At 44.4% G+C, this 25,248-nt stretch overlaps 1 protein-coding gene across 1 annotated transcript in view; it reads right to left on the bottom strand.

Moving 5' to 3' along the window:
* Positions 1-25,248, bottom strand: part of lcp2a (lymphocyte cytosolic protein 2a) — a 157,570-nt gene that overhangs the window by 31,247 nt on the left and 101,075 nt on the right. Inside the window, exons 11-15 of the mRNA XM_043703923.2 lie at positions 23,322-23,347; positions 21,876-21,898; positions 18,047-18,154; positions 15,491-15,518; positions 15,342-15,354 (exon numbers count right to left, since the gene is read on the bottom strand). Of these exons, the coding sequence (XP_043559858.1) occupies positions 15,342-15,354; positions 15,491-15,518; positions 18,047-18,154; positions 21,876-21,898; positions 23,322-23,347 (198 nt within the window). The remainder of the gene's footprint in view (positions 1-15,341; positions 15,355-15,490; positions 15,519-18,046; positions 18,155-21,875; positions 21,899-23,321; positions 23,348-25,248) is intronic.

Below are 25,248 nucleotides of genomic sequence, written 5' to 3'. Positions count from 1 at the left end.
AGGAATAAAAGAATGACTAGGGTAGGAATAGGTCCAGTCAAGGATAGTAGTGGGAAGTTGCGTGTGGAGGCTGAAGAGATTGGGGAGACACTGAATGAATACTTTTCGTCAGTATTCAATCAGGAACCGGACATTGTTGTCAATGTGAGTACTGAGTCACAATTAAGTAGAAAGAATGGCTTTGAGGTATGTAGAGAAGAGGTGTTGGAAATTCTGGAAAGGGTGAAAATAGATAAGTCCCCTGGGCCTGATGGCATTTATCCTAGGATTCTCTGGGAAGCAAGGGAGGAGATTGCAGAGCCATTGGCTTTGATTTTTATGTCCTTGTTGTTTACAGGAGTAGTGCCAGAAGACTGGAGGCTAGCAAATGTGGTTCCCTTGTTCAAGAAGGGGAGTAGGGATAACCCTAGTAACTATAGGCCGGTGAGTCTCACTTCTGTTGTGGGCAAAGTCTTAGAGAGAATTGTAAGGGATAGGATTTATGAACATCTGGATAGGAATAATGTGATCAAGGATAGTCAGCATGGTTTTGTGAAGGGCAGGTCGTGCCTCACAAACCTTATTGAATTCTTTGAGAAGGTGACTAAGGAGGTGGACGAGGGGAAAGCGGTAGATGTGGTGTATATGGATTTTAGTAAGGCTTTTGATAAGGTTCCCCATGGTAGACTACTGCAGAAAATACGGAGGTATGGCATTGAGGGTGAGTTGGAGGTTTGGATTAGGAATTGGCTGGCTGGAAGAAGACAGAGGGTAGTAGTTGATGGCAAAGGTTCATCTTGGAGTGCCGTCACTAGCGGTGTTCTGCAAAGATCTGTTTTGGGACCATTGCTGTTTGTCATTTTTATAAATGACCTGGAGGAGGGGTTAGAAGGTTGGGTGAGCAAGTTTGCGGATGATACGAAAGTCGGAGGAGTTGTAGACAGTGAGGAAGGATATGGCAGGTTACAGCGGGATATAGATAAGCTGCAGAACTGGGCAGAAAGGTGGCAAATGGAGTTCAATGTAGCTAAGTGTGAGGTGATTCACTTTGGTAAGAGTAATAAAAAGATGGGGTACTGGGCTAATGGTCTGATACTTGGTAGTGTGGATGAGCAGAGGGATCTTGGTGTCCATGTACACAGATCTCTGAAAGTTGCCACCCAGGTAAATAGTGCGGTGAAGAAGGCATATGGCGTACTAGCTTTTATTGGTAGAGGAATTGAGTTCCGGAGTACTGAGGTCATGATGCAGTTGTATAAGACTCTGGTGCGGCCGCATCTGGAGTATTGTGTGCAGTTTTGGTCGCCATATTATAGGAAGGATGTGGAGGCACTGGAACGGGTGCAGAGGAGGTTTACCAGGATGTTGCCTGGTATGGTAGAAAGATCGTATGAGGAAAGGCTGAGGCACTTGGGGTTGTTTTCATTGGAGAAAAGAAGGTTTAGGGGTGACTTGATAGAGGTGTACAAGATGATTAGGGGTTTAGATAGGGTCGACAGTGAGAATCTTTTTCCACGTATGGAGTCAGCTATTACAAGGGGGCATAGCTTTAAATTAAGGGGGGGTAGGTATAGGACAGATGTTAGGGGTAGGTTCTTTACTCAGCGAGTCGTGAGTTCATGGAGTGCCCTGCCAGTAGCAGTGGTGGACTCTCCCTCATTATGGGCATTTAAGCGGGCATTGGATAGGCATATGGAGGATAGTGGGCTAGTGTAGGTTAGGTGGGCTTGGATCAGCGCAACATCGAGGGCCGAAGGGCCTGTACTGCGCTGTATTCTTCTATGTTCTATGTTCTATATTCTATGTTAAGATGGGGGGAGGGGAAATGAGGAAACTGGAGAAATCTGAGTTCATCCCTTGTGGTTGGAGGGTTCCCAGGCAGAAGATGAGGCGCTCTTCCTCCAACCGTCGTGTTGCCATGATCTGGCGATGGAGGAGTCCAAGGACCTGCATGTCCTTGGTGGAGTGGGAGGGGGAGTTAAAGTGTTGGGCTACGGGGTGGTTGGGTTGGTTGGTCCGGGTGTCCCAAAGGTGTTCTCTGAAACGTTCCGCAAGTAGGCGGCCTGTCTCCCCAACATAGAGGAGGCCACATCGGGTGCAGTGGATGCAATAGATGATGTGTGTGGAGGTGCAGGTGAATTTGTGGCGGATATGGAAGTGTCCCTTGGAGCCTTGGAGGGAAGTAAGGGGGGAGGTGTGGGCGCAAGTTTTGCATTTCTTGCGGTTGCAGGGGAAGGTGCCGGGAGTGGAGGTTGGGTTGGTGGGGGGTGTGGACCTGACGAGGGAGTCACGGAGGGAGTGGTCTTTTCAGAATGCTGATAGGGGAGGGGAGGGAAATATATCACTGGTGGTGGGGTCCGTTTGGAGGTGGCGGAAATGGCGGCGGATGATACGCTGTACATGGAGGTTGGTGGGGTGGTAGGTGAGGACCAGTGGGGTTCTGTCCTGGTGGCGGTTGGAAGGGCGGGGCTCAAGGGCGGAGGAGCGGGAAGTGGAAGAGATGGGGTGGAGGGCATCGTCGACTACGTCTGGCGGGAAATTGTGGTCCTTGAAGAAGGAGGCCATCTGGGTTGTACGGTTTTGGAACTGGTCCTCCTGGGAGCAGATGCGGCAGAGACGAAGGAATTGGGAATATGGGATGGCGTTTTTACAGGGGGCAGGGTGGGAGGAGGCTTATGCCCGAAACGTCGATTCTCCTGCTCCTTGGATGCTGCCTGACCTGCTGTACTTTTCCAGCAACACATTTTTCAGCTCTGATCTCCAGCATCTGCAGTCCTCACTTTCATCTCCACAAGGAATGTGAGGTGGTCACTCATTCATTTGTCATGATAGTACTGGTATGTGCAGCTGACAGATTGATAAGGATGTGGTCAGGTATGTTTTTCCTTGTTGATTCCCTCACCAGCTGCCACAGATCCAGTCCAGCTGCCGCATCCTTTAGGATCCCACCGGCTCAATTAGTAGTGCTGCTAGTAGTTTTGGTAATGGACAATGAAGTCCTCCAACCAGAGTACATTTTGCACCCTTGCTTCCTTCCTGTGTTCAACACTGAGGAGTACTGGTTCATCAGCTGAGCGAGGACAGTGTGTGGTAATCAATCGGAGGTCTTGTTGCCCATGTTTAACCTGAAGCCATGGGACTTTATGGGATCTGGAGTCAAGATTGAGGCAACTCCCTTCTGATTGCATATCATTATGCTGCCACCTCTATTGAGTCTGTCCTGCTGGTGAGAAAGGGCATATTCAGGGATGGTGATAGTGGTATCTGGGACATTGTCAGAAAGGTATGATGCCATGAATATGACTACATTTGGCTGTTGCTTGATCAGTTTGTGAGACAGCTCTCTCAGATTTAGCACTAGCCTCCAGATGCTAGTAAGGAGGACTTTGCAGCATTGACAGGGCTGTTTCTGATGTTGTCCTTTAAGTTCCTAGGTCAATGCCAGGTGATCCATCTGGTTTCATTCCTTTCTTGAGACTTTGTAGTGATTCATAGATTCATACAGCACAGAAAAGGCCCTCGAGCCCATCAAGTGTGAATCACCATAACTACCACTAAAAGTGTGCTCATCCCAGTTTTCTGCACTTGTCCCATATCCTTGAATGTTAGGATATTTGAAATGCTCATTCTATTATTTTTTTTAAAAGATTGTAAGGTTTCTATTACCATTACCTTACCAGATAGTGCATTCCAGATTTCCACCACCCACTGAGTGAAAAAGCTTTTCCCAAATCCCATCTGAATCTCCTGTCACTTACCTTAAGGCAATGCCATCTTGTGACTGAGCCCTCATCCAAGGGGAACAGCTGCTCTCTATTCACCCTGTCCATACCCCTTATCATTTTATACACCTCAATTGTGTCCACCTTCAGTCTTCCCTGCTCTAGAGAAAACAATCCAAGCCTACCTAGTCTGTCCTTGTCGCTCAGTTTCTCTATCCCAAGCAACATCTTGGTGAACTTTCTCTGCACCCCTTTCCAGTGCTATCACATCCTTCCTGTAGTGAGGCGCTCAGAACTGCACACAGTACTCTAATTCTGGCCTAACCAACATTCGGTACAACTCCAACATTACCTCCTTGCTCTTATTCACACTGCCAGGACTGATGAAAGCAAGTCTCACATATAACTTCCTAACTATCCTATTCATGTGCTATGTTGACTTCCGGGATGTGTGAATAATTATTCAAGATCCATCTGTTCCTCTAAGCTACCCTGTGTCCTGCCATTCATTAAATACTCCTTCATCTTGTTTCTTCTTCCAAGGTGGAGATAGTGATTACTGCAGATGCTGGAAAGTCAGAGAGAGAGTTGGAAAGTCAGAGAGAGTCGGAAAGTCAGTCCTGATGAAAGGTTCTGACCTGAAACGTTGACTCCCCTGTTCCTCTGATGCTGCTTTACCTGCTGTGCTTTTCTCAGCTCCACACTTTATCAACTCTTCTTCCAAGTTGCATTACCTCACACTTGGCAGTGTTAAATACCATTTGCCACCTGAATAAAGTCCTAAGGAATACCCAGAGGTTTTTCAGGAAGGTCTGACTAACCCATCAATATCTTCCCGTAATCTACAACCATCTTCTCCTCTATTAACCACTCTACTAATTTTGGGATCATCTGCAAATTTGTTTAACATTACCCCCAAACATTTATGTAAATAACAAACAATAAGGGTCCCAGTACTGATCATTGTGGTACTGATCCTTGTTGGACGCTGGCCTCCAATCCCTCAAAAGGCCTTCCACATCTGTGATTGATAGGCAATTAAAAGTCAACCACATTGAGTCTGGAGTCATATGTAGGGCTGACCAGGTGAATGAAATAACTCCACAGAGGCTGGTATCCATTAACAAACTCACCCATTATTTACACTTGGAAAGTCCTCAAGACTCCCTCACAGCCACTTCACAGAGTGTCAAAATGTCAAACACCCTTTTTTTTAACATGACTAATTCACCTTAATCTGTACATCTTTGGACTGTGGGAAGAACCAGAGCACCCGGAGGAAACCCATGCAGTCATGGAGAATGTGCATACTCCAAATAAACAGTTGCCCGAGGGTGTAATTGAACCCAGGTCCCTAAGCCACTGTGGCATTCACAGCACTCCTGTTTTAATCTGTTAACCAGGGCTCCCTGATTGGGGCTGTTAACCTGGATCCCTGGCACTATGAGGTGATAATGCTAACCACTGAGCTACCATTGAGTATTGGGGAAATACTTAAAATCCTTGCTGGTAAATGATGGCCCATCATCTGTGACCCACATTTCTAGGAATCCGTGTATTGCAAACAATGCATGCAGTTTTTCTACAGCTGTTCCGATGTTTGAAGAATATACTCTACGCACGTCCAATCACTCAATGACTTAGAACATTGAGCCCATGAAAGGACCTGCATAGTCAACATACAACTGTCCAGGGATTACCCAACAATTCTCACAAACGTGGGTGAGCTGCTGGCGGTAATTTTTGTCCTAGTTAGCACTCTGGACAATACGTCACCAATGCAGCTATGTCTGCATCCAAGCACAATCTCCCCGTGTCTACGTGGGTTTCCTCCGGGTACTCCGGTTTCCTCCCACAATCCAAAAATGTGCAGGTTAGGTGAATTGGCCATGCTAAATTGCCCGTAGTATTAGGTGAAGGGGTAAATGTAGGGGAATGGGTTTGGGTGGGTTGCGCTTCGGCGGGTCAGTGTGGACTTGTTGGGCCGAAGGGCCTATTTCCACACTATATGTAATCTAATCTAATCTAATCTAAAGAACCTCTTGCCACCATCTTCACTTTGGAGACCCTTGGGTGACCCTTCGAGGAGTTCAGCCAATATCTGGCAGTAATCTTTGCTTGGGACAATCACTCTTGCTCCCCATAATAAAATGCCATCCTTTGGTCTCTCTGGGCCCAAAATGTTTCCAATTCTAGTTGTGATGGCCCTTTGGTTCCCCCATCACCACCAGTTTTTCTAGGATTAGATCTTTTGGCACGCAAAGACTGATGTTGTAAGCTATGACTGGAAGTATGTTCAGAAAATTTAAAACTATTGCAGACTGTTCCAGTGGTGATATTGGTACTATGAGAGAAAGTGAGGGCTGCAGATGCTGGAGATCAGAGCTGAAAATGTGTTGCTGGAAAAGCGCAGCAGGTCAGGCAGCATCCAAGGAACAGGAGAATCGACGTTTCGGGCATAAGCCCTTCTTCAGGAATGAGGAAAGTGTTTCCAGCAGGCTAAGATAAAAGGTAGGGAGGAGGGACTTGGGGGAGGGGCGTTTGGAGTTAGGGTGGAGGGAGGTTAAGGTGAGGGTGATAGGCCAGAGAGGGGGTGGGGGCGGAGAGGTCAGGAAGAAGATTGCAGGTCAAGAAGGCGGTGCTGAGTTCGAGGGATTTGACTGAGACAAGGTGGGGGGAGGGAAATGAGGAAACTGGAGAAATCTGCATTCATCCCTTGTGGGTTGGAGGGTTCCTAGGCGGAAGATGAGGCACTCTTCCTCCAGGCGTCGTATTGCCATTGTCTGGCAATGGAGCAGGCCAAGGACCTGCATGTCCTTGGCAGAATGGAGGGGGAGTTAAAGTGTTCAGGTGGTTGGGTTGGTTGGTGTGGGTGTCCCAGAAGTGTTCTCTGAAACATTCCGCAAGTAGGCAGCCTGTCTCCCCAATGTAGAGGAGGCCACATCGGTTGCAGCAGATGCAGTAACTGATGTGTGTGGAGGTGCAGGTGAATTTGTGATGGATATGGAAGGATCCCTTGGGGCCTTGGAGAGAAGTGAGGGGGGAGGTGTGGGCGCAAGTTTTGCATTTCTTGCAGTTGCAGGGGAAGGTGCCGGGAGTGGAGATTGGGTTGGTGGGGGATGTGGACCTGACGAGGGAGTCTGATAGGGGTGGGGAGGGAAATATATCCTTGGTGGTGGGGTCTGTTTGGAGGTGGCAGAAATGACAAAGGATGATACGATGTATCTGGAGGTTGGTGGGGTGGTAGGTGAGGACCAGTGGGGTTCTGTCCTGGTGGCGATTGGAGGGGCGGGGTTCAAGGGCGGAGGAGGGGAAAGTGGAGGCGATGCAGTGGAGAGCATCGTCAACCACGTCTGGCGGGAAATTGTGGTCCTCGAAGAGGAGGCCATCTGGGTTGTTCGGTATTGGAATTGGTCCTCCTGGGAGCAGATTCCGTGGAGGCGAAGGAATTGGGAATATGGGATGACGTTTTTACAGGGGGCAGGTGGGAGGAGGTGTAATCTAGATAGCTGGGGAGTGGGTCGGTTTATAGTAAATGTCCTTGTTGAGTCGGTCGCCCGAGATAGAAATGGAGAGGTCTAGGAAGGGGAGGGATGAGTCTGAGACGATGCAGGTAAATTTGAGGTAGAGGTGGAAGGTGTTAGTAAAGTGGATGAACTGTTCAACCTCCTCGGGGGAGCACGAGGTAGCGCCGATACAGTCATTGATGTAGCGGAGGAAAAGGTGGGGGGTGGTGCCAGTGTAGCTGCGGAAGATGGACTGTTCCACATATCTGACGAAGAGGCAGGCATAGGTGGGGCCCATGCGGATGCCCATGGCTACTCCTTTGGTTTGAAGGAAGTGGGAGGATTGGAAAGAGAAGTTGTTCAGAGTGAGCACCAGTTCAGTCAGTCGAAGGAGGGTGTCAGTGGAAGGGTACTGGTTGGGTTGGCGGGAAAGGAAGAAGCGGAGAGCTTTGAGGCCTTTGTGATGGGGGATGGAGGTGTATAGGGACTGGATGTCCATGGTGAAGATAAGGCATTGGGGGCCAGGGAAGCGAAAATCATGGAGGAGGTGGAGGGCATGGGTAGTGTCCCGAACGTAGGTGGGGAGTTCTTAGACTAAGGGGGACAGGACTGTGTCGAGGTATGCAGAGATGAGTTCGGTGAGGCAGGAGCAGGCTGAGACAATGGGTCGGCCGGGGCAGTCAGGTTTGTGGATATTGGGCAAGAGGTAGAAACGGGCGGTGCGGGGTTGTGGGACGATGAGGTTGGAGGCGATGGATGGGAGATCCCCTGAGGTGATGACGTTATGGATGGTCTGGGAGATGATGGTTTGGTGGTGGGAAGTGGGGTCATGGTCAAGGGGCAGTAGGAGGAGGTGTCCGCGAGCTGGCGTTTAGCCTCAGCAATGTAAAGATCGGTGCACCAAACTACCACCGTGCCTCCCTTGTCTGCGGATTTGATAGTGAGGTTGGGGTTGGAGCAGAGGGAGTGGAGGGCTGTACGTTGCAAGGGTGAGAGGTTGGAGTGGGTAAGGGGTGGACAGGTTGAGGTGTCGCGGTGGCAGTTGGCTATGAAGAGATCGAGGGCAGGTAAGAGGCCAGCACAGGGTGTCCAGGTGGATGGGGTGTGTTGGAGGTGGGAGAAGGGGTCATCAGAGGGTGGCAAGAATCCTGGTTGAAGAAGTAGGCGCAGAGGCGAAGGCAGTGAAAAAATTGTTCGATGTCTCGCCATGTGTTGAACTCGTTAAGCCGGGAGTGTAGGGGGATGAAGGTGAGGCCTCTGCTGAGGACTGATCTTTCATCCTCAGAGAGGGGGAGGTCTGGAGGGATGGTGAAAATACAGCAGGGCTGGGAGCTAGGACCTGGGACCTGGTGTGGGGCTGGAGCTGGACATGGGGGCGGGGTTGGGCGTGGGGGAGGAGTTGGGCGTGAGTGCAGAGATTGGTGTGGGGGGGCGGAGATCAGCGTGGGGGCGGAGATCAGCATGGGGGCGGAGATCGGCGTGGGGGCGGAGACGCATGCGGCATGGTCGTTGTGCAGGTGTGTGACGTCACTGGGGGCGGAAGTGGATGCAGCTACGGCAACTCCGGGGGCTGAAGTGGCTGCGGCAACGGCAGAAACAGTGTAGCTCCTGATGGGTGTGGTCCCCGCGGAGGCCACAAATCTGTCGGCGATGGTCTTCCTGGTGATCGTGGAGGCGGTTGTCTGGGCGGCGATCACGGAGGCTGCATGGTCAGTTGGGGCGGAAGTGATGTCATGGTTCGCGGCGGCGGTTGCTGCAGCAGCCGTGTGGGTAATGGTGCCCGAGCAGTTCCGGAGGCCGATGGAAGATACTGGAACGGTTGAGGAATCCAGAGTGTGGGGGTAACGGTTGAGGAATCCGGAGTGTGGGGGTACTCCTTCACATAATAAAAGGTTTTCTTAATTTTGTGGCATCATCACTGCGTTAAATAGGACAGACTTGGAACAGACCTAGAAACTCAACTGAGGTACTGTAGGTCACCAACAGCAGCAGAGTTGTATTCCAACACAATCTTCAACCTCATGGCCTGACATATCCCCCAGTCAAGCCAGGGGATCAAATCTGGTTCAATGCAGAGTGCAGGAAGGCATGCCAGGAGCAGTACCAGGCATAAAAATGAGGTGTTAGCCTGGTGAAACTACCAAACAGGACTACATGCAGCATAAGCAACAATGATAGACTGAGCTAAGTGATCCACAACCAAGGTAATCAGATCTAAGCTCTGCAATACTGATGCATCCAGTTGTGAATGCAGGTTGAGAATTAAATAAGTCATTGGAGGAGGAGGCTCCATGATTATCCCCATCCTCAATGATGGCAGAGCACATCAGAACAGAAGATAAGGCTAAAGCATTTGCAACAATTGTTAGCCAAAGGTACCAAGTGGATGATCCATCTTGACCTCCTCCTCTGGTCCCCAGTATAATAAATACCAGTCTTATGCCAGCTTGGAGCACGCCACATGATATTCAGAAACAGTTGGAAGCACCAAACACAACAAAGCCTGTGGGCCCTGACAGCAATAGTAATGAAGACTTGCCACTTGATCCAGAACTTGCCACTCCCCTAGCCAAGCTGTTCCAGTACAGCCATATACTGACATTATCTAGGTATGAAAATTATCTAGGTATGTCTGTACACACAAAGCAGGACTAATCCAGCACCATCAATTATCACCTCATCAGTTTACTCTCAATCATAAGGGAAGTGATGGAAGGTATCATCAATAGTGCTATCAAGCAGCATCTGTTTAGCAATAACCTGCTCGGTGTCACTGAGTTTGGGTTCCACTAGGGCCACTAAGATCTTGACCTTATTAAAGCCTAGGTGAAAACTAGGAAAAAAGAGCTGAATTCAGAGGAGAGATGTCAGTGACTGTTTATGAGATCAAAGCTGCATTCAACTGAATGTGGCATCAAGGAGCCCTAGCAAAACTACAATCAGTGGGAATCAAGGGAAAAAGCTTTTTAACATCAAACCAGGCAAATAAGAAGATGGCTGTGGTTGTTGGAGGTCATTTACTTCAGCTCATGGACATCTCTGCAGGAGTTCGTCAGGGTAGTGTCCTAGATCCAAACATCTTCAGCTGCTTCGTCAACAACCTTCCCGCCATCAGATCAGAAGTGGTGATCTTCGCCGATGATTTCACAATGTTCAGCACCATTCACAACCCCTCAGATATCAAAGTAGTCATTGTTCAAATGCAACAAGATCTAGGCAATATGCAGGCTTGGGGGGACTGACAAGTGACCTTCATGTCACACAAATGCCAGGCAATGGCCATTTTCAATCAGAGACAATCCAAGCATTGTCCTTTTGACATTCAATGGCATTACCATCACTGATTCCTCCACTATCAATGTCCTGGGCATCCCTGATGAAGGGCTTATGCCTGAAACATCGATTTCTTACTCCTCGGATGCTGCCTGACCTGCTGTGCTTTTCCAGCACCACACTCTTAACTCTGATCTCCAGCATCTGTAGTCCTCACTTTCTTCTGGGGATTATTGTTGACCAGAAATTCAATTGAACTCACCAGATAAACATAGTAACTACAAGAGCAGGTTACAGGTGAGAAATACTGCGACAAGTAACTCACCTCCTGACTCTGCAAATCCTGTCCACCATCTACAAGGCACAAACCAGGATATTCCCCACTTGCATGGATGAGTGCAGTTCCAACAACACTCTAGAAGCTTGACACCTTCCAGGGCAAAGCAACCTGCTTGACTGGCACCACATCTACAGATATCCATGCCCTCCGTTACTGATGCACAGTAGCAGCAGTGAGTAGTATCAACAAGATACACCACAGAAATTCACCAAAGATCCTTAGACAGCACCTTCTAAACCCACAATCACTTCCATCTAGAAGGACAATGGCAATACATGAGAAGACCACCACCTGCAAGCTCTCCTCCAAGCCATTCACCATCTTGAATTGGAAATATATTGCTGTTCTTTCCCCATTGCTGGGTCAAAATCCTGGAATTATTTCCCTCAGGGCATTTTGGGGCCTACCTAAAGCGCATATACTGCAGCAGTTCAAGACGGCAACTCACCAGCACCTTCTCAAGGGCAACTTGAGATGGGCAATAAATACTGGCACAGCCAGCAACATCCATGTCCCATGAGTGAATAAAACAAAACTGAAAATGTGTTGCTGGAAAAGCGCAGCAGGTCAGGCAGCATCCAGGGAACAGGAGAATCGACATTTCGGGCATAAGCCTGGATGCTGCCTGACCTGCTGCGCTTTTCCAGCAACACATTTTCAGCTCTGATCTCCAGCATCTGCAGACCTCACTCTCTCCTGGATAAAACAAAAGCTCGTGTAACAAACAGAAGTCCATAAACAGAACAACGGTAATACTGCGAGGTGAAGAAAAACCTCCAGTGACTATACACATCGAAATGAAGAGAAAGTACAACTGGCAGGGAAAATGCAAGATGCTATGAAGCTTCCCAGCTCTGTGTCTTCAAAATGACCTATGGGTGCAAATACTATCCTGTCAACATTGAAGAAAGCATTCTGTGCAGGAAAATTGGCCATTTGAGAAAGATGTGCTAAATTAAAACTTCTACTTTTACATTTTCAAAACATAATGAAGAATCTCTGTCAGAAGGCTAACAAAGTATTTTCTTGGTAAGATCAATGATTCCGGCCATACAATCTGGAATACAGGTATATGCATTTACAGACACTTCAGGAACTTTAAACTAACTACTGGAATCAGTACAACTCTCTCATCAGTCAATAAACTGTGGCTGCCAATATATTGCCTCTATATGAAAGTAAGAATATTTGAACTTGGAACATCAGTAGGAAATTCAAGCCTGCTCCAACATCTTTGTCTCAACTTCACTTTCCTGCCCACTCTCCATAATCTTTCAATCCTTCACAAATTAAAAATCTGATTATCTCCTCCTCAAATTTACTCATTTCCTGGCATCCACTTCATTCTGGGGTAGGGGAATTCTACAGATACACAACCCTTTGAGAGAAATAATTTCTCCTCGTATCTGATTTATTTCTGGTACCCCTTATCCTAAATCTCATTCAAGATTGCCCCACATGAGCGAACATCTGCTTTATATCAACTTTATCAATCACCTTTAATATATTGCATACCATACCTCAATTAGATTTCCTCTTATTATTTTAAATTCTCGTGAGTATCGGCCAAAACTGCTCAATCTCTCTTATGAACACCCCTCATCTGTAGAATCAATATACTGAACCTCCTCTGCCGTCCCCTCAATGCAACTACATCCCTTCTCAATTAAGGGGACCAATATTGCATGCAATGCTCCAAGTGTGGTGCCTTGTACAGTTGCAACAACATTTCCTTACTTTTATACTCCATTTCTTTAGAAACAAATGCCAAAATTCCATTTGCCTTCTCTATTATGTGCTGACACTGCATACTAATTTTCAATGCACAAGGACAGCCAGATCCCTCAACAGAAATTCAGCCACCGTGTCTAGGAGGAATCATACTAAATGTCAAGAGAAAATTACAGGCAACACCCCAGGAAAAGGGAAATCTGACACTGTAGGTATCCTATGGTATGCAGAATCAGGAATTCTCTTCTTTAAGTGGAAGAGGTTGTACAGATCTCAAATTCTTCAGGATACTAAAATAAGTTAATCAGCGTAAGTTCAAGGATAATAACCTTGACCTCCCCTTACTAAATCCATGCTGACTTGTTCTAATCCAATCCTGCATTTCCAAGAATTTAGAAATCTCATCCTTATTGAGGTTAGCCTAATTGGTCTATAATTTTCCATCTTTTGTCTTGATCCTCTCTTGAACAAAGGGGTTACAACAGCGATTTTCCAATCATCTGGGGCTTTCCCTGACTCCAGTAACTTTTGAAAGATCACAACCAACGCCTCCGCTATTTCCTCAGCCACCTCCCTCAGAACTCGAGGATGTAGCCCATCGGGGCAAGGAGATTTATCAATTTTTAGACCTTTTAGCTTTTCTAGCACTTTTTCTTTTGTAATGGCTACCATACTCAATTCTGCCCCCTGACTCTCCTTAATTGTTGGGATATTACTTATATCCCAACTCATGTCTTCCACTGTGAAGACTGACACAAAGTACTTATTAATTTCTTCAGCAATTTCCTTATCTTCTTCCTGCATCAATTTGGAACAGCCCAATGTCTACTTTTGCCTCTCGTTTGTTTCTTATGCATTGAAAGAAACTTTTACTATCATTTCTAATATTACTGGCTAGCCTACCTTCATATTTGATCCTCTCCTTCCTTATTTCTCTCTTTATTATCCTCTGTTGTTTTTGTAGTCTTCCCAATCTTCTGATTTCCCAGTGCTCTTGGCCAGTTTTTAGGCTCTCTCTTTTTTTTTGATATATTTCCTGACTTCCTTTGGCAGCCATGGCTGTCTAATCCCACCCCACCCCCTATCTGCCCCCACCCCCATCCTGGATAATCTTTCTTTTCTTTGGGATGAACCTCCGTACTGTATCCTCAATTACACCCAGAAACTCCTGCCATTGTTGCTTTACTGTCTTCTCTGCTAGGCTCTGCTTCCAGTCAATTTTCATCAGTTCCTCTCTCATGTCCCTGTAATTACTTTATTTAACTGTAACACCATCACATCTGATTTTGCTTTCTCTCTTTCAAACTGCAGACTGAATTCTACCATATTATGATCCCTGCCTCCTAAGTATTCTCTTACTTTAAGATCTTTTATAAAGTCTGGCTCATTACATAGCACTAAGTCCAGAATAGCCTTCTCCCTTGTGGACTCCATCACAAGCTGTTCCAAAAGCCATCCTGTAAGCTTTTCATGAATTCCCTTTCTTTGGATCCACTGGCAACATTATTCACCCAGTCCACCTGTATATTGAAGTCCCCCACGATCACCGTGACCTTTCCTTTCTGACATGCCCTATCTATTTCCCAGTACATCTTGCGCCCCTGGTCCTGACCGCTGTTAGGAGGTCTGTACATAACTCCCATTAGGGTTTTTTGCCTTTATGGTTCCTCAACTCCACACAAACAGACCCACATCATCTGACCCTCTGTTATTCAGTGTCATCGATTTAATTTCATTCTTAACCAACAAGGCAATCCTGCCTCCTATGCTCACCTCCCTGTCTATTCGATAAGTTGTAAATCCTTGGATGTTTAACTGCCAGTCCTGAACCCCCTACAACCATGTCTCTGAGATGCCTACCACGTCATAATCATTCATGATGATTTGTGCCGTTAATTCATCTACTTTGTTACAAATACTACGAGCACTCAGGTAAAGCACCTTTATGCTAATTTTCTTATCCACATGATTTCCAACATCTCTAGAAATATGACCTAAGTTAACCTTTTTTGCTTCATTCCTCATCTGCCATGAATTTAAACCCTGCGCACATGCTAACCTGCTGCTTATCTTTCTACTTGACTCCATAGTCCCTGTCATTTTCCCCCCTTGTCCCTTGTTCAGGTGGCATGGCTGTACTTGGTTTCTTTCTGGCAAACCTTTGCCTTCGCTTTGATGCAATTTATTTAGATACTGTCTCTTTATGAGACCCTTAAACAAACTGCTAACAAAGCTTACTTATTTTTTAACCTGTGCTCCTTAAGCTTCTTTGCAGTCTGCTGTTTCTGAAGCTTTCTGTTACTAATATTAAGCCACTCAGGTCATATATGGACAAGTAATTCTAGCCTTTTAGCATTTTAGCCCCTTACCTCGAGGCCAGCCTGAAAATATTGTCTTTCCATTCAGGATAAGAGAACTGGGGAAGAATATTATCCTGTTATGTGCACTTCCTTGATCTTTACTGTGAGCTTTACTTGCAACTCTCCAATTGGCAACTTCTCAATAAACTTTCTAAAAGTTCATTGAAAAATCCAGCTCAGGAGTATGTCACGGTGTTCTTGTTATGATCAATCACATGCCATTGCTACCTAATGAATTAAAATTATACTGACAAGGTTTTCTGAAAGTTGATAACACTGGAGCTGGGAACTAGGAGTTTCACATTTTCACAAATATACCACTTGATATTTAAGATCCTGCAATTTTGTTTTTATAAAGAATGTAAAGGAATACCTCAGCACAAATACAGCCAGATTGATAAAGAGACTTATCTGATAATTGTTTACTCACTATCTTCTTCATCCTAAGAATGAAAAGAGATATGTATTGTTAGAGAACAGCCTTGAAATTCAACTTCCATAAATAACAAAATAAATATAATGTAGATTCAGACATAAGAAAAGAATTGTAATTTGTTCCAGTTAATAATAAACACTTACATCAAGTCTTCTGTCCGGTATACTTGGTCTGATAAACAAAAAGATGAAGATCAATATTTCTTTCAAAAGATTGAAATTACTTCTCTGAAAGGGGATGCTTCAAGTTAGATTAAAGATTTTTCACCAGTGGTGTCTGAGTTTTTACTTTACCCAGCTTTGACTCAATGGTAGTTGGTGGAAATCATTGTAGACATGGTTTAGCTGTTTTAATTTAATTAACAGTCAGTGCGATCTATACTACAAGATTACAATACTGATGTTTTTACTGCTTCTTATTAGTCACGTAGGTGGTTGACTCTTAACTGCCATCACTACTTACTCAGTTTAAGGGCCATTAGGAGTGTGCAATAAACACTGACCTGGTCAATGATGCACATGAATGAAACGGTTGCATTAGTAGCATATACACATATAGATCAATGTGAATGTGCAATAATGTAAACTAGGTGGTATTGAATCAATGTCCTGGTTAACATCTACCCCTACTTAATATTCCCATTGATAGAAGTGTTTTAACTCAATCTGGTGAATTGCTATTTGATGTCTTACACAATCATAATGCAAACCCACCAATACTGAATTGTTACCCAAAACACTGTACAACCTGAAAGTGATCATTAGATGACAAGAATTTGGACAGATGTGAGTAAGTTTCTCATGGAGTCAGGGAGCTTTATACCAAGTACAGACAGGAGAAGTTGTTCCACTGTGTGATTACTGGTGTTGCCAGAGTTATGACGCATTTGATGGGAAGGGTCTCAGTGAACTTGTACTGCACATATGTAGATTCAATTTCCCACTGTACCCACTCCCAAAACTGGAATTTTTATTTATCTCAGAGGACGTTCAATCTCATAGACAAATTAATTTTGATCAGTTCATTGAAATTGCTGCTGCAACAACGATCGCATATAGTTAACATCATTGTTCATCTCATACCATACCATCTCACACAAGTTTGACAAACAGATTATGTAAGTGCTGAAGAATTTGCATATTTTCATGGATTTATAACTATTTTATTGCTAAACCATAGTTCACTACACCTGAATCCTTTTATCCAAAAACCAACTGCCTACTGGGAGAAACCACAGCACTTTATATTTTCTAGAGATGTTGTGACACACCTCTGGAGCAAGAGACATTTAACCCACCTCTTGGCTCAGATATAGGGTCACTACCCACTACACCAAAAGAGTTCCTGAAAACCCAGCATTTTTGTTTCTTTTATCTCTGGATGGTTTTCTTTTTACAACTACCAAATTACCCATGTTGCAAATTAAAAGAACAATTATCAAGTGCTACCCATGCAGCTCCACAACAACAAATAAAGGGGAAGGTAAATTAAAGTAGAGTTGGAGGGGATAATAATGCACTCCAAACCCTATGGTGCCCAAATCTCTCTCAAGACTACAAGGGTGGAAAACCCAATACTTTATAAACTTTATTTTTCTAATCTGTTCTGAGATGTTACTATACACCTCTACAGCAGGTGGGACCTGAACATGGAGCATTCAGGCCAGGGGTAGAGACCTTAGTACTGCACCAAAAGAGTCCCCAGTACCTCTTTCCGGCATCGAGAAGTGCTATCGAACACAACTAAAGAGCTCTTGTCCCACTACCACATCACCATGGGATGTTTCACCTTTTCACCACCACTTATCACTCGTGTTTCTGATTAATTAATTTACCTGTAGACCCTGTCAAGACAAAGGCAAATGACACAAAAGATGAGGGAGGAAAGCCCAACAATTAGTATTTTTTCATCAATCTGTTCAGAGATGTTATTACACACCCCTGGAGCAGGTGGGACCTGAAACCGGGCCTCCTGGTTTAGACGTAGGGACACTATCATTGTCCCACAGAACTCCTAAAACTCATCACTTTTTTAAAATTTATTTTCTTAATCAATCTGTTCAGAGATATTATTCTACATATCTACAGCAGATATGACATGAACTTGGATCTCTCGGTCCAGAGTTAGGGACAGTACCACCGCGTCAGATGAGCCCTAGGTTAAAACCCAACTTTCACTTCTTTTCCTGCCACTTTTTTCTCCCAAATCACCAATCCTTGAGGGTCTAATTTTTTTTAACTTAATCTATTTTTCTAATCAACCTGTTCAGTAATGTTATTGCACATCTCTGCAGCAGGTGAGATGTGAAGCCAGACATCCTGGTCCAAGGGTTCGGGATATTACCACTACACAACCACAGGGCACACAAAAATGTTCAATCCTCTCCGTTGGGGATTTGAACCCCACTCTTCTACATGTCAGACAGGATTACTAACGACTATACTACCAAGGACCCTAAGGTTAACTTTTGGAGCTTTAAAGTGAAGCACTGGAACCACTGGCGTAAAACTGAAGATTTAAACAGAGCCTCTAATGAGCATCATCTCTCCTCAGTTAACTCATGGTTTATCCCTAAAGGAACCTGCATGACTAGCATTGTCATAACATATTGACCATCAGATAATACAGCACTCTACCCAAACCCCAACACACCAATGTCCTGAGCTGTTAAGGTTCTGGAAATGACCATGAACTCCTACCTTGGAGATGTTTGCCTGCGACCCAGTGATGAATTGCTTCTGTCTACTGGCATGGTTGGTTTCGGCATCCGAGAGGATGTGGGTTCAGGTCTGTTGCCAAAAGGAGGCCTACACATGTTGAAAAGGAACAGCTGAATTTCTTTTGTAGTGAAGGAGAACTCATCAAAAAAATACAGAGACAAGAATTTCCAACTATTGTTATCATCATGTCAGCTTGGCTCAGTGACACGTCAGTCATTCTACCTCGAGTGCAGGACCTGATTGCAAGACTGACTGACATGTCACCATAATACTGAAGGAGTGCAGCACTGTCAGAATTGCCATCATTTGGGTGAGATGTTAAAGCAAGATCCTGTCTCTGCCCATTCAGGTGGGTGCAAAAGATCATAAAGCCGTATTTGAAAAAAAGGTTGGGAGTTTCCCTGGATAACATTTAAACAGCTTAATCAAAGATGATTAAAAATTAATTTCTCACATTGCTGTCTGTGGGTAATCTATTGTTGTCTTCCATGTTCAGTTATCACACTACAAATGTACTTCAGAAATGTTAGAACTAAATGAGAAAAGCACGACATAAATTCAAGGTTTTTTTTTCTTGAGTCACAAAGACCAAGAAAATTCCAGGAATGACTTCCAATCTGTGCTGATTTGAATTTGGTTGTGGGTGGAAATGATGAGACTCACCTTAACGTTTCTCAGCTAATGCATGCTCATAACAGCTAGTGAAGATTTCTGCTTCTGATCACCATTTCCACACTTGGTTGGTGAATGAAGACCATGAACAGGTAATTCTGTGGTGATCCTTCCAATAGGATAGCACACTCATTGGACACTCATTGTGAAGGGTCCCTATACCAGGGCAAGGTATGAGCATCCAGTCAATCCTTTCATAGTTACAGTCTTAGGACCAAACCTACAATATACAGCTTAAAACATTAGTTATATTGATCACTTTGATCTTTATTTTGTATTTCAGGACAAAATCTGCCTAATTCCTGATGTATTTATAGCTTGTAAACATGTCTTATGCTTCTGCTATCCTGGGTGAATCCCTTCAGTGTTTGAAATATTTAGAAAAGCTTGACAAATAAACTATTTTGCAAATTACCGCAACATCTTTGTCAATACTCTTTCAATTAGCAGATTAACAGATCAAAGAATATTCCTAACCATGTTTTAATATCTTTATTCTTTCATGGGATGTGGGCACTGCTGGCAAGGGTGGCTTTTGTTACACATCCTTAATTACCAAGGAACCACGTGTTTTGTTAGGCCATTACAGAGGGTACTTATGAGTCACCTGCATTGTTGTGGGTCTGGAGTCACATGTAGGTGGGGCCAGGCAAGATTGGCAGATATCCTTCCTTTCAGAACTAATAGTGAATCAGATGGGGTTTTACAGCAAGGCTGACAGTTGGTATGATCTCCATCATGTGAATAGGTTTATGTTCAGGATTTAACTGAATTCAAATTCCTGCCATGGTAGGATTTGAACTTGTGTCCCCAGAGTATTGACTTATGGCCTTTGGTTAACTAGTCCAGTGACATCACTGCTATGCCACCCACTTTTTTTTAAACAGATAGGATAGCCTTAGGAAGATAAATATTAGAATAGGAATGAATATGATTTTTTTTCACCAACTTCAATCTGCTGAAGTTAGGTTTCATTTTTACAGCTTATCAAGCGTGCTGAGGTGAAGGTTACTTGACCTTCCCATCCAACATCTAGGATAGGTGGTCAGTATCCTTTGTTATCCTATTTGCTTTTCCACTTGAATAAAGACTTGAACTTGTACAGCACCTTTCACAATCTCACTATACCCCAAAGTGTTTCATTGACAATTAAAAGCTTTTGAACTGCAGTCACTGTTTTAAAGTAGGAAACATGGGAGCCAATTTGCACAAAGTGAGTTCCCACAGAGACAACGGCAAGGTATTAATACTCCTGATCTTTTAGAAATATTGCTGTGGAATCTCTTACATCCAGCTGAGAGAGAGGGGCAGATGAGGCCTTGGGATAATGTCTCATTTGAAAGCTAGCACCCCCAATGGCACAATACTCCATTAGAATTACACAGACTGTGAGCCTGGATTAAAATTTCATGATGAAGTGGGCTCTGAGCCCACTGTTAACAACCACACTCATCTCCACAGTCTTTTGGAGGCTCCAGGTAATATGCGACAGTGCTTCCATGTATGGGATGGCAGAAAATATATTGGAAAGCATAATCTTGAACTGAGGAGAAAGTGAGGTCTGCAGATGCTGGAGATCAAAGTTGAAACTTTATTGCTGGAACAGCACAGCAGGTCAGGCAGCATCCAGGGAACAGGAGATTCGACGTTTCGGGCACAGGCCCTTCTTCAGAAAATTTTCCTGAAGAAGGGCCTGTGCCCGAAACGTCGAATCTCCTGTTCCCTGGATGCTGCCTGACCTGCTGTGCTGTTCCAGCAATAAAGTTTTAATCTTGAACTGAGTTGAGTTCATGGTTTACAGTCTGGATAAACTATGATCTCGATCACTGCATTGCTCAGTCCCAAAGATAATTCATTTAAATAACCACACTGATCAACCAAAATAAGAAGTAAAAACACCCAATTCTCATTCATGATAATGACTGCACGTCAAAGGCTGTAACCAAAGATCAAATTTACAGAAGGCATCAAACCAGACAGGGAATAGCTCATGATTTAAAGGACATAAAGTACAGAACAATGACCACATACAAGGGTGACACAGGAAGAGAATATTGGGTGACATAAACTAAATTACACTGAAATGACTGAGAATGAATTTGAGAGCTTGGGGTTTTATTAAACTTGGTTGTCAACATGTCAATTAGCTGTTATCAGGAATTAGCTTATGAACAGTGGTTAACGAACTAGACAAGAGATAAAAATACAAGTGTGAATAAGTCATATTTGAACTGTACAGTGTTCTGTTCAGACCACACATTGTGTTCATGGAAAGCACAAGAGATATTCAATTCTTCGAATTGGTGGAGAACAACAACTAACTCCTCACAGTTTTGTGAGGAATTATCGAAACATTTGGGCTTTATAGATTTCACAGGCACAAATTTCACTAGGTTTTCTGTGGTTAACGTTTGAGGATTAAGGATGAATAACTTTTGCTTGCATTCCTTGTAAAAAGAATGAGGGATGGTCTGATTAAAATCTTCAATGAAGTATGGAATGGTTACAGCAGAAAAGGCAGCTATTTGGCCCACTGAGATGCTGCTGGTTTTCTGTAAGGACAATTTAGTGAGTCCCTCTCCCTCATCCACAGACTAAGGAATCTTTTTTCTTCAGGTACTCATGAGGCAGATAGAAACACTCATCTAGTGAAGGAAACCAGAATAAAAGGGATATGACTTTAAAACAAAGCAAGGAGTGATATCGGAAGCATTTTTCTCAGACAAAATGTAGGAAATCAGGAAATCCAACCCATGTGGTACTGGATCAAACAAAGTTTTCAAGCCCGGAATTGATAGAATTTTGTCAGGTTACGGTGCCAAGGTATATGGAACAATATGGGTAAATAGAGCTGGACTGTGGACATGCCATGACCTAAGTGAAAAGACAGAACAGTTTCGAGTGGCCGAATGGCATTCCCCTGTTCCTGCGAGAGGAAGTGATTGTCATGCATTTTTCTCTGTTTTGTTCCAGCCACAAAGTGACATGGTGACCAATGCCTGGGGAGTGTGTGAGACACAGTAAGTGACCTGAACCTGGATACTCAGGGTTGTGTGGATCCCTGCTGACCGGTGCTCAGACAGAAGAGGAGAAGAGAGTAGTTCAAGTGAAGAGGTATTTCTGGAACATTGCTTACCTCGGTGGACCTGGCATGGCAGGCTGAGGAAACAGAAAAACACAATGATGACGAGAAGACAGCCTATATACACATATTATAAATATATAAATATGATAAAATATTTAACACAGAAGATGCTGATCAAACCAAATTTAAGTTATGAACTACTCAACTGTGAATATGAGTAACTGAGTTCTCTCCCTTGTATTTTCCTCTGTTCAACCTCTTGTTATTTGATGGATGGGACAACTGTGAAATACATTGCTGGAGAATATTTAAGAAGTGGTTGATTTTAACTCCAGTGCTTTTCCTTGTGGGGCATGTGATATTCCTGCTCCTCCTGGCACCCACAAACCAAAGTGTAAAATAAAGAACTTTCTGAGTCCCAGATCTCTCCAGTCTGAGAATTGGAGGTTGGGGGAGAAAGAGGGCAGCACCACTCCCGAGCCTGCAATATCATCAAAAATCTCTGCATGGGTAAAAGCCAGGGAACTTAGGCAACTTCTGGTACCAAAGGGAACTTTAACTCCTTACCAAAGCAGAAAGAGTTAAACCATTCTTCCTCCAACAAAGTGACAGCAAATTACCTCACGGAAAACAGCTGATGATATGTAAATACTCAGACAGAATATCTAAACTCCTGAAATCTGGGGCTTGAACCTGTGAGCCCTTATATCATTGTCATACCTTTGATATCATTGCTACCGTCTAATCCTGGGTCCCCCACCTCAACATGTAACTCTGGATTTCACTCATATTGGCCACACTGATTATCATCACAGCTGTCAGGTACACTGGACACTATCAGTGACTTGTCCCTCTTCTTATTTTTTGTTCCCTGTATCTAAGCCTTTGCTGACTTGGTTCTTTTTTAGATCAGATTCTGTCCCAGTGTGATCCGGGATCAATTGATTTTGTTTTACTTTTGATCACTCAAAGGGAAATGCTCCAGTCTTGTTTACTTGGATCCAGTATTCCCACCGTAGCCCTCACCCCCTTAGTCCCCCACCATTCCAAACTGTCATGTCCACTGAGGGTTCTCCCATTTGTTTGGTATTGTATATGTGCATTAGGTAGGAATCAAATCAGCTAGAGGTCCAGTTCTCTAATGACATAACAGAAAGTGGGTCTCGTGGTCCTTGATGTTAGAAAGCTGTACAGCCAAATTCTACACACTGTTTCATTGTCTATTTTCATTAGAGAAATTAAAATTATTTACAGTTTATACGTATTTAATAATTCTCTAATATTAGTGAGAAAGTTCTTCTTATTTAGAAATATAGTTCCGGAGTCAACCTATTTTAAAGAATGTTTTTCTGCATTGCACTTAACTTTCTTTATAATGCAAAACATACCTCATGTTAGTTCGATAACAAACCAGGTTCATCTCTCAGACACTCAGACAATGAAAAGGAGACAAAGGGGGGGTGTTCAGTCAGATAATGAAATGACAAGTCCTCTTACCTTTTCTGGAAATGGAGATTTCTTTCCTGAAAAAAAACAATTCATAAATAGGAGGTATTAAAGTTTCTTATGAGAATCAAGTAAGTCAAGTGGTTGGCATGGTGGGTCAGTGGTTAGTACTACTGTCTCATAGTGCCAGAGACCCAGGTTTGATGCCACCCTTGGGTGACTGTCTGTGTGGAGTTTGTAAATTCTCCCCATGTTTGCATGGGTTTCTTCCAGGTGCAAGTGAGGACTGCAGATGCTGGAGATCAGAACTGAAAATGTGTTGCTGGAAAAGCGCAGCAGGTCAGGCAGCATCCAAGGAGCAGGAGAATCGACGTTTCGGGCATGAGCCCTTCTTCAGGAATGAGGAAAGCGTATCCAGCAGGCTAAGATAAAAGATAGGGAGGAGGGACTTGGGGGAGGGGTGTTGGAAATGCGATAAGTGGAAGGAGGTTAAGGTGAGGGAACTTGCAGAAAGTTTCAGAGAACACCTCTGGGACTCCCGGACCAACTTGCGGAACGTTTCAGAGAACATCTGTGGGACACCCGGACCAACCAACCCAACCACCCCGTGGCTCAATACTTCAACTCCCCCTCCCACTCCACCAAGGACATGCAGGTCCTCGGACTCCTCCATCGCCAGACCATAGCAACACAACGGCTGAAGGAAGAGTGCCTTATCTTCCACCTAGGAACCCTCCAACCACAATGGATGAACACAGATTTCTCCAGTTTCCTCATTTCCCCTCCCCCCACCTTGTCTCAGTCCCAACCCTCGAACTCAGCACCACCTTCCTAACCTGCAATCTTCTTCCTGACCTCTTCGCTCCCAACCCCACTCTGGCCTATCACCCTCACCTTAACCTCTTTCCACCTATCGCATTTCCAAGGCCCCTCCCCCAAGTCCCTCCTCCCTACCTTTTATCTTAGCCTGCTGGACACACTTTCCTCATTCCTGAAGAAGGGCTCATGCCCGAAACGTCGATTCTCCTGCTCCTTGGATGTTGCCTGACCTGCTGCGCTTTTCCAGCAACACATTTTCAGCTCTTTCTTCCAGATGCTCCAGCTTCCTTGCAAAGTCCAAAGTTTAGGTGGATTGGCCATGCTAAATTGTCCATAGTGTGCAGTCTAGGTGGATTAGCCATGGGAAATGTGGCGGTATAGAGGTGAGATGGTTTCAGAGGATTGGTGTGGACTTGACAGGCTAAATGACCTGCTCCCACACTGTAGGAATTCTTTGAAGTTACAGAGCATAGATAGACCTAATCAGAGAACAGACAAATAGAAATTACTGCCAAGTGTGATAACCAGGCATGTATTATGGGTAAATTTTCATTGCTTATTCAAAGAAGAGGAACCAGAATTTACATTTCCAAATCTTATGTCACCATTATTATGATAATTATCTTGTTCTCCATTGACAGCTACTACACAGCATGATAGCACAGAGGCTAGCATTGATGTTTCACAGTGCCAGGGAACCAGGTTCAATTCCAGCGTCAGGCGACTGTCTGTGTGGAGTTTGCGCATTCTCCCTGTGTCTGCATGAATTTCTGCCCAGTGCTCTGGTTTTCTCCCACAGTCCAAAGGTGTGCAGGTTAGGTGAGGTGGATTAGCCATGCCAAACAGCCCTGTTGTGTCCAAGGCAGCTCTAGGATTGGGCTCATGAGTCATACAATGAACCACAGAACCTATGACCAATGACACAGAATTTCCTGGGTGGACAATCATATTAGTAGGCAAGTGATTACCAATAATGTGTTTGCTTCACAGATTTGTGGTTTATGTTCCTGTCAGACCACATTTCCTTCATTACTTACATATGGCTTGAATAGTAGGCAGATTGCTTTTAAAACAGAGACACAGGGCAGTGTAGTGAGACAGCACAATGTTTTTTTGAAATGGAAACTTTGGTTAAAATCTTCACTTACAGGATGAAAGT

Source organism: Chiloscyllium plagiosum, unplaced genomic scaffold (assembly GCF_037043375.1).
Source record: "Chiloscyllium plagiosum isolate Xiang-an unplaced genomic scaffold, Cpla_swu_hap1 HiC_scaffold_16, whole genome shotgun sequence".
In the NCBI taxonomy this organism is placed as follows: Eukaryota; Metazoa; Chordata; class Chondrichthyes; order Orectolobiformes; family Hemiscylliidae; genus Chiloscyllium; species Chiloscyllium plagiosum.
This window is presented reverse-complemented; position numbering and strand designations above follow the sequence as displayed.